Source organism: Euphorbia lathyris, chromosome 1 (genome assembly GCF_963576675.1).
Source record: "Euphorbia lathyris chromosome 1, ddEupLath1.1, whole genome shotgun sequence".
NCBI classification, from domain to species: Eukaryota; Viridiplantae; Streptophyta; class Magnoliopsida; order Malpighiales; family Euphorbiaceae; genus Euphorbia; species Euphorbia lathyris.
In genome coordinates, this window is record NC_088910.1 from 55,005,347 (window position 1) to 55,017,762 (window position 12,416).

General features: G+C 34.3%; 1 protein-coding gene across 1 annotated transcript; it reads left to right on the top strand.

Annotated features, from left to right (window-relative positions):
• Positions 1–1,132: 1,132 nt before the first annotated feature.
• LOC136233758 (hexosyltransferase GAUT11) lies at positions 1,133–6,259 on the top strand. Its single transcript, XM_066023453.1, has 2 exons — positions 1,133–1,828; positions 4,460–6,259. Exons 1-2 carry the CDS (start codon positions 1,676–1,678, stop codon positions 5,912–5,914), a joined length of 1,608 nt encoding a protein of 535 aa, XP_065879525.1. The 5' UTR covers positions 1,133–1,675; the 3' UTR covers positions 5,915–6,259.
• Positions 6,260–12,416: the final 6,157 nt, after the last annotated feature.

The following is a 12,416-nucleotide window of genomic DNA, read 5'->3' on the forward strand; positions in this document are numbered from 1 at the left end:
TTCCTTTCCTTTCCTTTAGTTTCCATTTCTTGATTCCTTTTCCCTTACCCCTTGTGAACCAAACGCCATCTGTTGATAATCACATGGTCACTGTGCTTGTACATGTGAGTTCCTCTCATCCTTCATTCTTGCTTGTGAGTGGGACTTTTGGGCTTTGCTGCCCAAGTTTTGAATCTGCTTCTTTTTTAAAATGGGCCTCAAATTTGGGCCTTGGACTGGATTTCTCACTTGCTTAATGGGCCCGGCCCAAATTGGACTCAGACTGAATAATGGATTCAGACTTTTTTGGACCCGGATGGACTTCGCCTTGACTTGTTTGGACACTGTCCCGAGCTTGAAATCTGTGGACTTGTAACGAGACTAAAATTGGTCACTTGTAAAAAAAAAATATCCCCGAATAGAATGTGGGTTTTGATCGACCTTTTGGGAATATTAAAAGTAGCATTTGGATTTAAAGCGAGGACTCCATGTACCTCCGACATTAACGTGCAGACCTTCGGATTCGCCATATTTTTTTAACTGTAATAAAAGCGAAAATAGTTAGACAGATCTTTGTAAAAATGTAATATTATGTTTATCTTTTATTAATAAAAGTTCCATTTTTATTTGTTTATTTATATCTGGATTATTTTATTTGTTTTCTCGTTACAAATTGTTGCTTAGAAACATGTTATCTCGAACCTAAATTGTTTATAAAAATCTCGATCTAAGTTAACATCGTATACAATGAAAGAATGAAAAATAAATTGATTAAATGTTTTGACGGGTTATTACGAGATTGAAATATAAGAACTCGTTAACTTAAGACGATTTAATAAGATATCTTGAATTATCATAGCCTAATAAATAATTGAATTCGAATATCATAATAATAAAAAAAGTTTATTTATTTAATTAATATAAAAATTTCGTATTCTGCGTATGATACGTTTTTTACTACGAATAATTTGATAAAATGTGGAGTTATAAATTGAAATGGAATTGATGGATGACATTTTAACGAAAAAACTAAAAGGACTATGTATAATGAAAATATCTTAATTTTTCTTTTTTTTTTATTGATTATTACAGCAATAGATAAATATATATAAAAAGATTGCGAAAATGATGAAGTAATTTTGATAGAGGCGGAGGCAAGGAAGGAAGGTATATGGGAAAGAAAATCAGAGTCACATGTGGTGGTGGCCAATTATATTCCATGGTCTCGTTGCTTTCCCTCTTCCTAAAACTTTCACTTTCTAGTCCATAGAAAGATTTCAACTCCACCAAACCCACATTCATTCAATTCAATTCAATGGTTAAATGCTCAATTTCTTAAAAGTTTCTTCTTCCTTCACTGTTCATTCACTCTCCTATAACACAACAAGACCTAGATCATTATCACTTTTCTTTCTTACCATTTTAACCCAATCTTGATTTCCAACTCTATAATGCCTTGCCCGGTTTCCTGATCACTAATCATTTCTATTATTGCTTCTTTTGATTGGTATTTTTGTCCCTTTTCTTTTTATTTTCAACTCTTGATTCTTTCCAACTTTGTCTATGTCGATGTGATGTTGACAATTAGTTCAATGGTGACGTTTTAATTGCGTATTCACTGTATTGCTTATCTCGGATATGCTCGGATTTCGAATCTTGAATTGGTGGTGAATTGTGGAGAGCGGATCGACTAAAGATGCGGAGGCGGGCTGCCGATTACCGGCGCCCGGTTAGAAGGAGGTTATCGCAATGGATCTGGACTCTTCTTGGGATGTTCTTGACTGCCGGACTAGTTTTGTTTGTATTCCATCATTATCAACATGAAGATCAGATTAACCAGCCCGTTGAGGTAAATTTCAAAGATTTTCAATCTTTTGTATTTCTGTAACTTGGATTTATGTGTTTAGTTTGCCAAAAGTGAATGAATTATCCCTCTGATCTTGCTATTTTAGTGATAACTTTAGTACTTCGATTCCTTCTTCCTTTATGAACTACAAGTTTTTGCTTTGTAATGATTCATGTTTAGGGAAATTTGTGTACATATTAATATATGTTGTCATGCTTGATTTTAATTACCTGACATTATTCCTGGATTGAATTTCTGGTATATAGTGAGGTTAATTCGTATTGCAGCAGCCAGTCAGGGGTTCAAACTTCAAATTCATACCCTTGCTTTCCTCACCACTATTTCTCTTGAACCAAATAGAAGCCAATCAATTAGGGTTCATTTCAATAACTTGACAGTGCAATTTTTTGCTTTAAATCATCTAATGGCATTCATATAACTAATGTGCTTTCATATAATTCATGTGATCTTAATTTTTTAAAATGCACAAATTTGTTGATTTTGGAATCATATTTGGTTTACCATTGAACTCAAATTTGTGATATTGGAATAATTATGATTTTATTACAATTATATTACGGACGCCTACCGTTTTGAACGAAGCATTATGGCTTTGGATGTAGATAAATTTAAGCACATTATAGTTTTGACCTTCTAGCATAAGATTATTCCATGTTTCTTACTCATCACTTAGTCTGTAGCACTGCATTGTATGCAAATAGATATTTGGTGCCATAATTTAATAAATAGCTTGTTTTAGACATGAAGAGCATAGAAGCATTTCATTCTTTAATCAATGGTAGTATTTGATTCATAGGGAAGGAATTTAAATTCTCAACGACATACTAGCTACATGTATTCTTTCAGAATTCAGAGTCAGTATTAGTTATTTTAGCAGATTTAAAAGCTGTGACCCTTAAATTCTTACAGGGCATTACATTATCCTGCTCAGGATTATACTGGCAGCTTATCTATATGGACTACTTTCAGAAGCATCCTTTTTATTTAATAGAGGAATATGACTAATGCTCTTGAATTTGTACTCATGCTCATTTCAATTAGTTAGCTGCTGCTCCAGAATGTGTTAATTTCATGCTCTTCACATTGATTTCGTATAGATGAGACTAAAATAAGTGCCCGCCATAGAAAGAAATCCCTACTCACTTTCTTGTGCCTGCCACTCTTAGGTTCTCATATCAACAGCTGCTCCATTTTACATCATTCCATTTTGCCAATGCATCTTTTTACTGCTTCAATGCTTTTATACATTAAAACTGAGTGGAAGCATTTTAACACACTTTTCTCTCTGAAATTCCTCAATGGTTTTAGTTCTGCAATATTAGAAATTGTAAGATTAGGTCACTTCAAACTCCGAGATTTGTTTCATTTGAACTCTATTACAGCCCTCAAGGAAGCGATGCTTTTTCTTCTTTACTAGGTTACTAACTACTCTAGCAGTGGCAGTACCAGGCTACTTTTTTCAGGAGGGCCAAATAATAAGAGAGAGTTAATAGAATTTATTCACAAGTATATATCAGGACAAAGTTTGTATTTTGAAGTTGGAACAGTTGCAAGTTTTAGGTGGGACAACTGAATGCAATATGAACCATATAAAGTATCAAATTATACATAACACACACACAAAAAAGGGCAAGCCCCCTATGAGTCTCCAAGTAGTGGCACCACTGTACTTTAATTTGCTGAAGGCACACCTCTTACCATTAATTAAAATCAGAATAGTTTTTCATGAAATGGTTCTATACTCGTTTCAGTATATCCTTTTGCAGGCCATAGGATTCTCTATTAGGAGGATGATATTGCTTGCAGTAATTCTTGGTCTTGTTATGCTGAGAGCTTACCGGCATTTTGTCATTCCCTCCAAGCCATTAACATTATGTATTTGGCTACTGAAGCTTCTTTGTTTATGATCAGGATATAGTTAAAGATTTTGTTTCATCTTTTTCACATGATTTAGTCTATACGAGATTAAAATCATAGAAAGCTACTTTAGCACATGGGTGTTAAATTTATCAGGCTTAAGGCTTAGGTGCTGCAGTTATTGATTTTTGTGCAATTTGCCAATTTCTGCCAGAAGTGCTAAACTTTTTAAGTAGTAGTCGTTATTGCAGTGTCTTATTCTTTTTCCTTTCTTTGATGAAGACTATGGGCTTCTTTTATGTGTCATAATCCAGCTATATGAACCTTTTCAATTTTGCAACTCATTTTTAAGACGATGCTTTAATTTTATCTAGTGAGACAATTATATCCCAACTTTGAATTTATCAGTTTTTGTTAATCAGAATGCAGTAGCAAATCATTGTTTTATATTTGAGGCAAACTTATATTGCATTAGCATACATCTCACTCTATCGTAGGTTAAGCTCAATGTTTTTGTCAAGGAAAATGGCTGGGGAAGCTAGGTACCTGTAGGAAATCCTTAATTAATCACATATTATTTTCCTAAATGTCATTCTTGTTTTAAATGCATAAGCATAACTGTACATATTAACTTTTAGATGATCAATTCTTTGAATAAATCCATAAGTTGTTTTGTTTATAGCAGTTGTATGCAATCAAATGGTAACGTTGTAGTTTTATGTGAAAATACGCTTATACTGACATTCATTTTTCCAGGAGAACATTGAAAGATCTGAACCAGTTAATCATGAGGGTTTGAACTTCACCACTGAAATATTAAGTGCTACGTCGTTTTCGAGGCAGCTGGCTGAGCAGATGACACTTGCCAAGGCTTATGTGATTATTGCAAAAGAGCACAATAATCTCCACCTTGCATGGGAGTTGAGTAAAAAGATCAGAAGTTGTCAACTCTTGCTCTCAAAAGCAGCCATGAGAGGGCAGCCCATAACATTAGAGGAAGCAGAGCCAATAATCATTAGCCTATCACATCTAATATTCAAGGCACAAGATGCTCATTATGATGTGGCAACAACAATAATGACAATGAAATCTCATATTCAAGCCCTTGAAGAACGTGCAAATGCAGCAACAGTTCAGAGTACGGTGTTCGGGCAATTGGCAGCCGAAGCTATACCAAAGAGCCTCCATTGCTTAAAACTGAAGCTTACAACTGATTGGCTTATGAAGCCGCCTCTTCAAGGCCTTGCAGAGGAGATGAGAAACTCCCCTAGACTTGTGGATAACAATCTTTATCACTTCTGCATATTTTCAGACAATGTTCTTGCAACCTCAGTGGTTGTCAACTCCACAATCTCCAATGCCGAACATCCGAAACAGATAGTCTTCCATATAGTCACAAACGGAGTGAGCTATGGAGCTATGCAGGCATGGTTCCATATCAATGACTTCAAAGGGGCAACTGTAGAAGTGAAGAATGTAGAAGAGTTCTCTTGGTTGAATGCTTCTTATGCTCCTGTCATCAAACAGCTTCTAGATGAAGAATCAAGGGGATTTTATTATTCAGGGTATCAAGATATGAAGGTTGAACCAAAACTACGAAATCCAAAGTACCTGTCTTTGATGAACCATCTTCGGTTTTACATCCCTGAGATCTATCCGCATTTGGAAAAGATAGTTTTCCTTGACGACGATGTTGTTGTTCAGAAGGATCTTACACAACTCTTCTCATTGGATTTGCACGGAAATGTCAACGGAGCTGTGGAAACTTGTCTGGAAGCATATCATCGGTACTATAAGTATCTCAATTTCTCAAACCCAATCATTAGCTCGAAGTTTGACCCACAGGCGTGTGGTTGGGCATTTGGTATGAATGTTTTTGATTTGATTGCATGGAGGAAGGCCAACGTCACTACACTATATCACTATTGGCAGGAGCAAAATGTTGATCGAACGCTGTGGAAGCTGGGAACACTTCCTCCTGCACTTCTGGCATTTTATGGACTAACAGAGCCGCTTGATCGAAGATGGCATGTGTTAGGACTAGGGTATGATATGAACATAGACAACCGGTTGATTGAAAGTGCTGCAGTTATTCACTATAATGGAAACATGAAACCATGGCTAAAATTGGCCATTGCCAGATACAAGCCTATGTGGGAAAGGTACATAAACCAGAGTCACCCTTATTACCAAGATTGTGTCATAAGTTAAAATCTGCTACTTCTTCATTATCAATACTTGATGCGATCTTTACTATTTTGACAGCCTCAACCCGTAATCGCATTATTGTAGATTCAGAAGTAGAAAATTTTGACTTTAGGGAGTTTTCTTTTGTGTCTTGATAGTTTCGTAAAGAAAAGAACAAGTTTTATACCATTAGAGAAATTTAAAATTACTAGGTCAAGAGTTGTGGAGAATTCATTTTTTGGGTTTATGGGGTTTCCTTCCCCTTCTGCAAGTTGTTAGAATCATTTGTTCTTCGGAAAATTCATGTAATAATTTTTACAGCTTTTTTTTTCTTGGATTATAATGTAACTGAACGCAGACATTTTTTGCTGTCTGTTTTCGTTATCCTTGAACATATAACAGATATTATGAATGTCACTATGAGGATTCTTGAAATGTAATTTCTTGTTGCTCTTGATTATATAACTTATTCTGTTGTCTTGTTTTTATTATTACTCTCTCTGAGTTTTTACTATGACTGAAAAGATATTAACTAGAATAAAATTTAGAATAAAATTGAGATTATTTTGTTTTAAAAAGCGACCTACAAAGAAATGGAGCCAGTATTTATCCGATGGATGGAGTATTTATTATTGTCTTTTATCCAATATACAAGATTGGAAAAGAGAGAGTTAGGTATTAGTATCTTTATTATTGTCTTTTATCCAATATAAAGATACTAATCGGATTTGTATCTTTATATTTTTTATTTGTTAATAAACAAATTATTATATAAATTAAATTAAAATATGTATTAACTATCTAAAAATAATAATATAAAATGATTTAATATAGAAAAACACATATATTTATAATATATAATAATAATAATAAACGCTTTGGTTCATGGTCTAGATAGGGTCTATGGGCCAATTTGAAGTGGCTGGAGTAATCTAAGAGCCTAACAAAACAAATGATTCTGCTGTTGAATTTGTTGACAAGGAGGAGGTAGTTCTTAATTAGTGTAGCTTAAGTTATGATGGAAGCATAGGTCACTTGTTTTGAATATTCCAATTTGTAAAGCCAACTTGTATTTGACAATAGAATAGAATCTCCACCTCCTTTTTGCTGGTCAAAACACTCATTTCTTCTTCACAAGATATGGAATTTGATTCCTATATGTATTTTTCACCAGTCCTGTCCTCCCATGTTTTTCCAAAAACAAGCCAATTCCTATATTAAGATATGTTATACCCACAATTAATTTGGGTTTCAATATTTTTTATCTAAGTATTTAATTCCATTAATTCCTATTTATTAATTGAATTCATGGTTTTAATTAATTTAAAGTAGATATGATAGAGAAGTGGTATAGTGAATTTTTCGAGTATTAGAATTATAAAACAAACAAAAGTTACGAGAAGTGAGCAGACATGATGCGGGTTGTTAACATGGATTATGATCTATTTACGACTCGAGTAATTCACAATTAAACGAATTAGGACTGACTTATCCATTTATTGTTTCGGTTATAAATGAGACACAATTAACTCATAAATAAACGGGTTGGATCACGAGTTAATTGGGTTGACCTATTAATCTATCTAACAATTTGTGGAAACATGAAAACCTGCTAAAATGAGAAAAAATGAAAAAACCGAAAAAACATGAAAATGTATAAAACTAAATAAAAGTGAAAATAGAAAAAAAAACGTGAAAAATAGGAAAACGAGAGAAACAAAAAAAAAAGAAAAAAACATGAAAAACGAAACAAAAAAAAATGTAAAACATGAGAAAATGAGGAAAAACGAAAAACCCATGAAAACTGGGAAACTAGAAAAAAACAAGAAAAACATGGAAAACTGTAAAAACGGGAAAACGAAATAAATGTGAACGAAAGAAAAACCCCATAAAAAACACCAAAACAATGAAAAACAGTAAAAATGAGTGAAATAAACGAAAATACAGAAAAATATGAAAAAACATGAAAAGCGGAAAAAATAGAAAACATGAAAAACGAGAAAACCGTGAAAACCCAGAAAACAATATAAACATGAAAATTTGAAAAAACTCGAAAAATGAGAAGAAAGAAAAAAAATAGGAAAAAAAAAACGAGAAATATGGGAAAAAATGGGAAAACAAGGAAAATATGAAATGCAAAAAAACGGGAACATTAAAAACGGTAAAACAAATTATTTGTTTTTTTTTTTTTGTGTTTTTCACGTTTCCTCATTTTTATGTTTTATCATTTTTTTCAAGTTTTTTCGTTTTCACGTTCATACCTTGTCACGTGTTATCTTTTTTCGTTCCCCCTATATTTTCATGATTTTACATTTTTTTTTGTTTTTGTCGACTTTTTTTTTCCTTTTTTATCCGTTTCCTCGCTTTTTGTGTTTTTCATGTTTTCCTATAATTTTCCTTTCTTTTTATGTTTTTTTAGTTTGTCGCATTTTTCTTTTGTTTTTTTACTTTCCTATTTTTCATTTTTTTTGTTCATTTTTCATTTTTTTTTATTTCTCATGCTTCCCTATGTTTCCCCGTGTAATGAGATTATGGAATTTCAACTAGATTATAATGAAGTGAAGTCTAATGAATTTTAAATTTAATTGTACTTAAATTAGCTGATCGGGTTAAATGACTCAATCCGTATAAATGACTTGGGTAGTGCCAACCCATTTATTAAATGGGTCGTGTCAAACCGTTTACAATTTTGTAGCAGTTGCTTTTACTATATGAATAGAACACAGATCCATCATATCATGTGTGTGTGTTTTTTTTTTGATAAAAATGTCATACATCATTCCATTAGATTAAAAAATACAGATACAACATAAAATTAAAAGGAATTAAATTTCATATTCATACATGCTACAACCAGTACAAGACCCACAAAGGGGAGAAAATATACTACAAAGAGCAATAATAAAAAATACAAATACAACAAAAATATGAATCATATCCTTTTCGTAAGTCGAATTCCGTTTGAAAAACACTGTAGTCTAGGCTCTTTCGGACGTTCGGATTTGAGTCCTTTTTTGCAACCACGCAGATCTCTGGATCTACGGATAAGATGAACATTTTTCGCTCTTGTAAAGACCAAAAAAAGAATAAATGAAAAAAATATAGCTAACAAGTGTAGATCTGACGGAAAAGAAAGTTCGATAAGGAATATAAACTTCAAACTAACAACAAAAAATAGATCTCAAGCTAAACATAAATGAGAGGAGAAAGAAGGAAGGTAAACTTTATTCTTTCTCCTCTAAGTAAACCTGATTAGAAAGCTAGATCAGAAGTTGAGTGGCGATAATGGTGGTGGCGGAGAGTTGAAGAATTGGATACTTGAAAAGAAAAAAGAGACAGAAACTTTGTCAGGACTCGAATACCCGACTATGATATCATGTCATGAACCAATTGAACTAAAAAATTAAACTAATAGTTAAGATCCAATCATAGATCTGGAAAAAAAGGTTGTCATGGAAAGCTGAGATTCCAGAAGCAACCATTTTTGGAGAGATGCATCAAATTACTTTATTATAAGAGAACAACATAATTAGAATTCAAAAGCCTAATGTTGCTATAGGATTCCATTTGCAGGACAACAACTATGCAAAAAAAATTCTAGTAACTACACCAGAGAAGAAGAGAAAGGAGTTGTCCATGACTCTGGGTGGGGGCTGAGACTACATAAAATTAATGAGTTGCAAATAAGTGTGGGTGGTATTTTCTCTGGATAGTAGCAATGGAACTCTATTGGTAGACCATGTATTTTCTCTAATAAGTTATAAAATAATTTGATAGAATGAAATTGATAATTTTTACATTTAAGAAGTGATGGGTCATTTTCGTAGAGAATAAGTTTGCATTTTGAATTTGTAGGCATTCGTTATCTTGTCACCATCGGAACCGATGTCGTTTAGGATCGGGTGTGACACAAACTCCTCAAATTTTAATTTAAGATTCCGACAAATTAGTCTCTTGGAGATTAAGACTTTTAGAATTAGGAGCAAGATGCATGTGTTAGTAATCTCGTCATAGAGTGTTCTTGTAAATTGAACTTTGCTTTAATGTGTGATATATGACCTATACATAATCAGATTTATTGAGGGTAAATTACACCAATGGCCACTGAACTTTACCCATTTAACATTGTGGTCACTGAACTTCAATTCTTAATAGTATGGCCATTGAACATTACATTTTTTAACACAGGTGTCCACTTAACGTTTCAAAACGACCGTTGACGGTCTCAAAATAAAAAATTCGAAGAGTTAATGATATTCTAAAGAACTTTAATTCTTGAAAATTTTCGTTTTGAGATCATTTAGGTGTTTTTTGGTTAGGAGAGAGAAAATTTGTAGAGAGAGAAAACTCCAAAAAAATGTGATTTTGGAAAAAAAAGGATCAAATACATGAATATCATAATTAAGTACAAAATTACAACTAAGTCATATCACCAAACTTAATTCTTAATATGCCATTATTTTTTATATATTATGATTTTACACCATAATTTTAAAAATCTAGACTCCAATTTATAAATCATAAATTCTAGAAAATATATTCTATACTTTTAATTTATAAATTCTAATCTTTAAAATATATTAAAAGTACTAATTTTACTAGTTTGATATAATACAAAATTATGCCTTGACATCCGAATTGATTAATGGAAGGTTTTCAATCAGTTATTGATGATTGCGAATTGGCTAGCATGTATATGAGAGGTCACCGTTTTACTAAGGAAACCAGTCGGGGGTCAGAAAGATGGATTGAGGAATGTCTAGATAGAGCTCTCGTCAATCCAAAGTGGAAAGAACAGTTTCACCATGCGACTCTCAGCAATGTAATTACCGTCGGGTCTGATCACTCGGCACTACTAGTGGAATTTAAACTTGGGTCAGAAGCGGCTCAGTTAAACGTTTCCGATTTGAGAATTGCTGGTTAACAGAAGGGCGGTGTGGATCAGTTGTTCAACGGGCTTGGGAGACAGGGGGACCTATGGTATCTTGGGTAAGATTACACGATGTTCTGAGGCACTAAGTATATGGAGTCCTTCATTAGAGATGAATTTCAATAAAACGTTGGTGGAGCAGCGTAGGAAATTAGCGGATTTAAAAGGCCGATCAGACAGGTACAACACGAACTTATATTTGGCAATTTTGAATCGGTATGCTGTTACTCTGCACCAGCAGGCCGAGTTTTGGAGACGGCGCGCGAAGATATTGTGGTTGAGCAAAGGCGACTGTAACTCCGGTTACTTCCATGCCCATGCATCAACACGAAGACACAACAATACGGTAACGGCTTTGAAAGACTCCACAAACAACTAGTGCAGTAAGGGCAAGGGGCTGGAGGACCTGTTATTCAATTATCTTGAGGATATTTTTACCAACACTGGGAGTCAGGCTCATGAGATATTATCCCGCGTCTCAATTAGGAGCTCAGAAGATGAGAAAATATTGCTCTCATGCCCGTTTACAGCGGAGGAGGTCAGAGAGGGGTGTTTTTCAATTCACCCGGACAATAGCCTGGGTCTGGATGGCTTAAATCCAGCTTTTTACCAACATTTTTGGAACATAGTGGGGGAAGATGTAACAGCGGCTTGCCTATCGTTTCTTCAGGACACCGGTATTTCTCCCAACCTGAATGATACGCTAATTGTGCTAATTCCGAAGAAGAAAGATGTGGAGGTAGTAACAGATCTTAGACTTATTTCACTATGCAATGTCCTCTTTAAGATTGTATCGAAAATGCTAGCACAGAGATTGAAGAAGGTATTGCCATCCATTCTTTCTGAGAATCAGAGTGCATTTCTGTCAGGGCGTCTGATCACCGACAACATCATAGTTGTATATGAGGCTATCCATAAGCTAAAAGGTTTGAAACAAGGGAGATACGAGCTGGCGACTTTAAAGCTCGACATGAGTAAAGCTTATGATAGAGTCGAGTGGTCATTTCTTCGGGAGATGATGTCAAAGTTGGGTTTTCCGGATAGATGGATCGAATTGGATTATGATGGGAGTGACGTCGGTTAAGTACACTATTGCACATGGGGGAATGGAAATTGGCCCAATCACACCAACGCGGGGACTAAGACAAGGTGACCCTTTATCACCTTTTCTGTTTCTAATTTGCGATGAGGGGCTCTCGATCCTTCTATCTTCTCAGGAAAGATTGGGTCGAATTCATGGATGTCAGATTGCTAGAAATGCGCCAAGGGTCTTGCACCTATTTTTTGCAGACGATTGTTTACTGTTCTTCCGAGCTATTCATATGGAGGCCTCGATCGTACAAAATTGCTTACACATTTATGAGTTGGCTTCTGGACAGAAAGTAAATTATCAGAAATCAACCGTTCTATTTAGCAAAAACACCACTAGCTTCCATCGAGATCAGGTAATGGAGGTGTTGGGGGTTAAGGAAGTCAGTGACCATGACTTGTATCTAGGAGCCCCAATTGAGGTTGACAGGAATAGACTCAATACGTTCGGTTATATCAAAGATAGGGTCAGACAACGTATTACAAACTGGAAGGAGAAATTTTTGT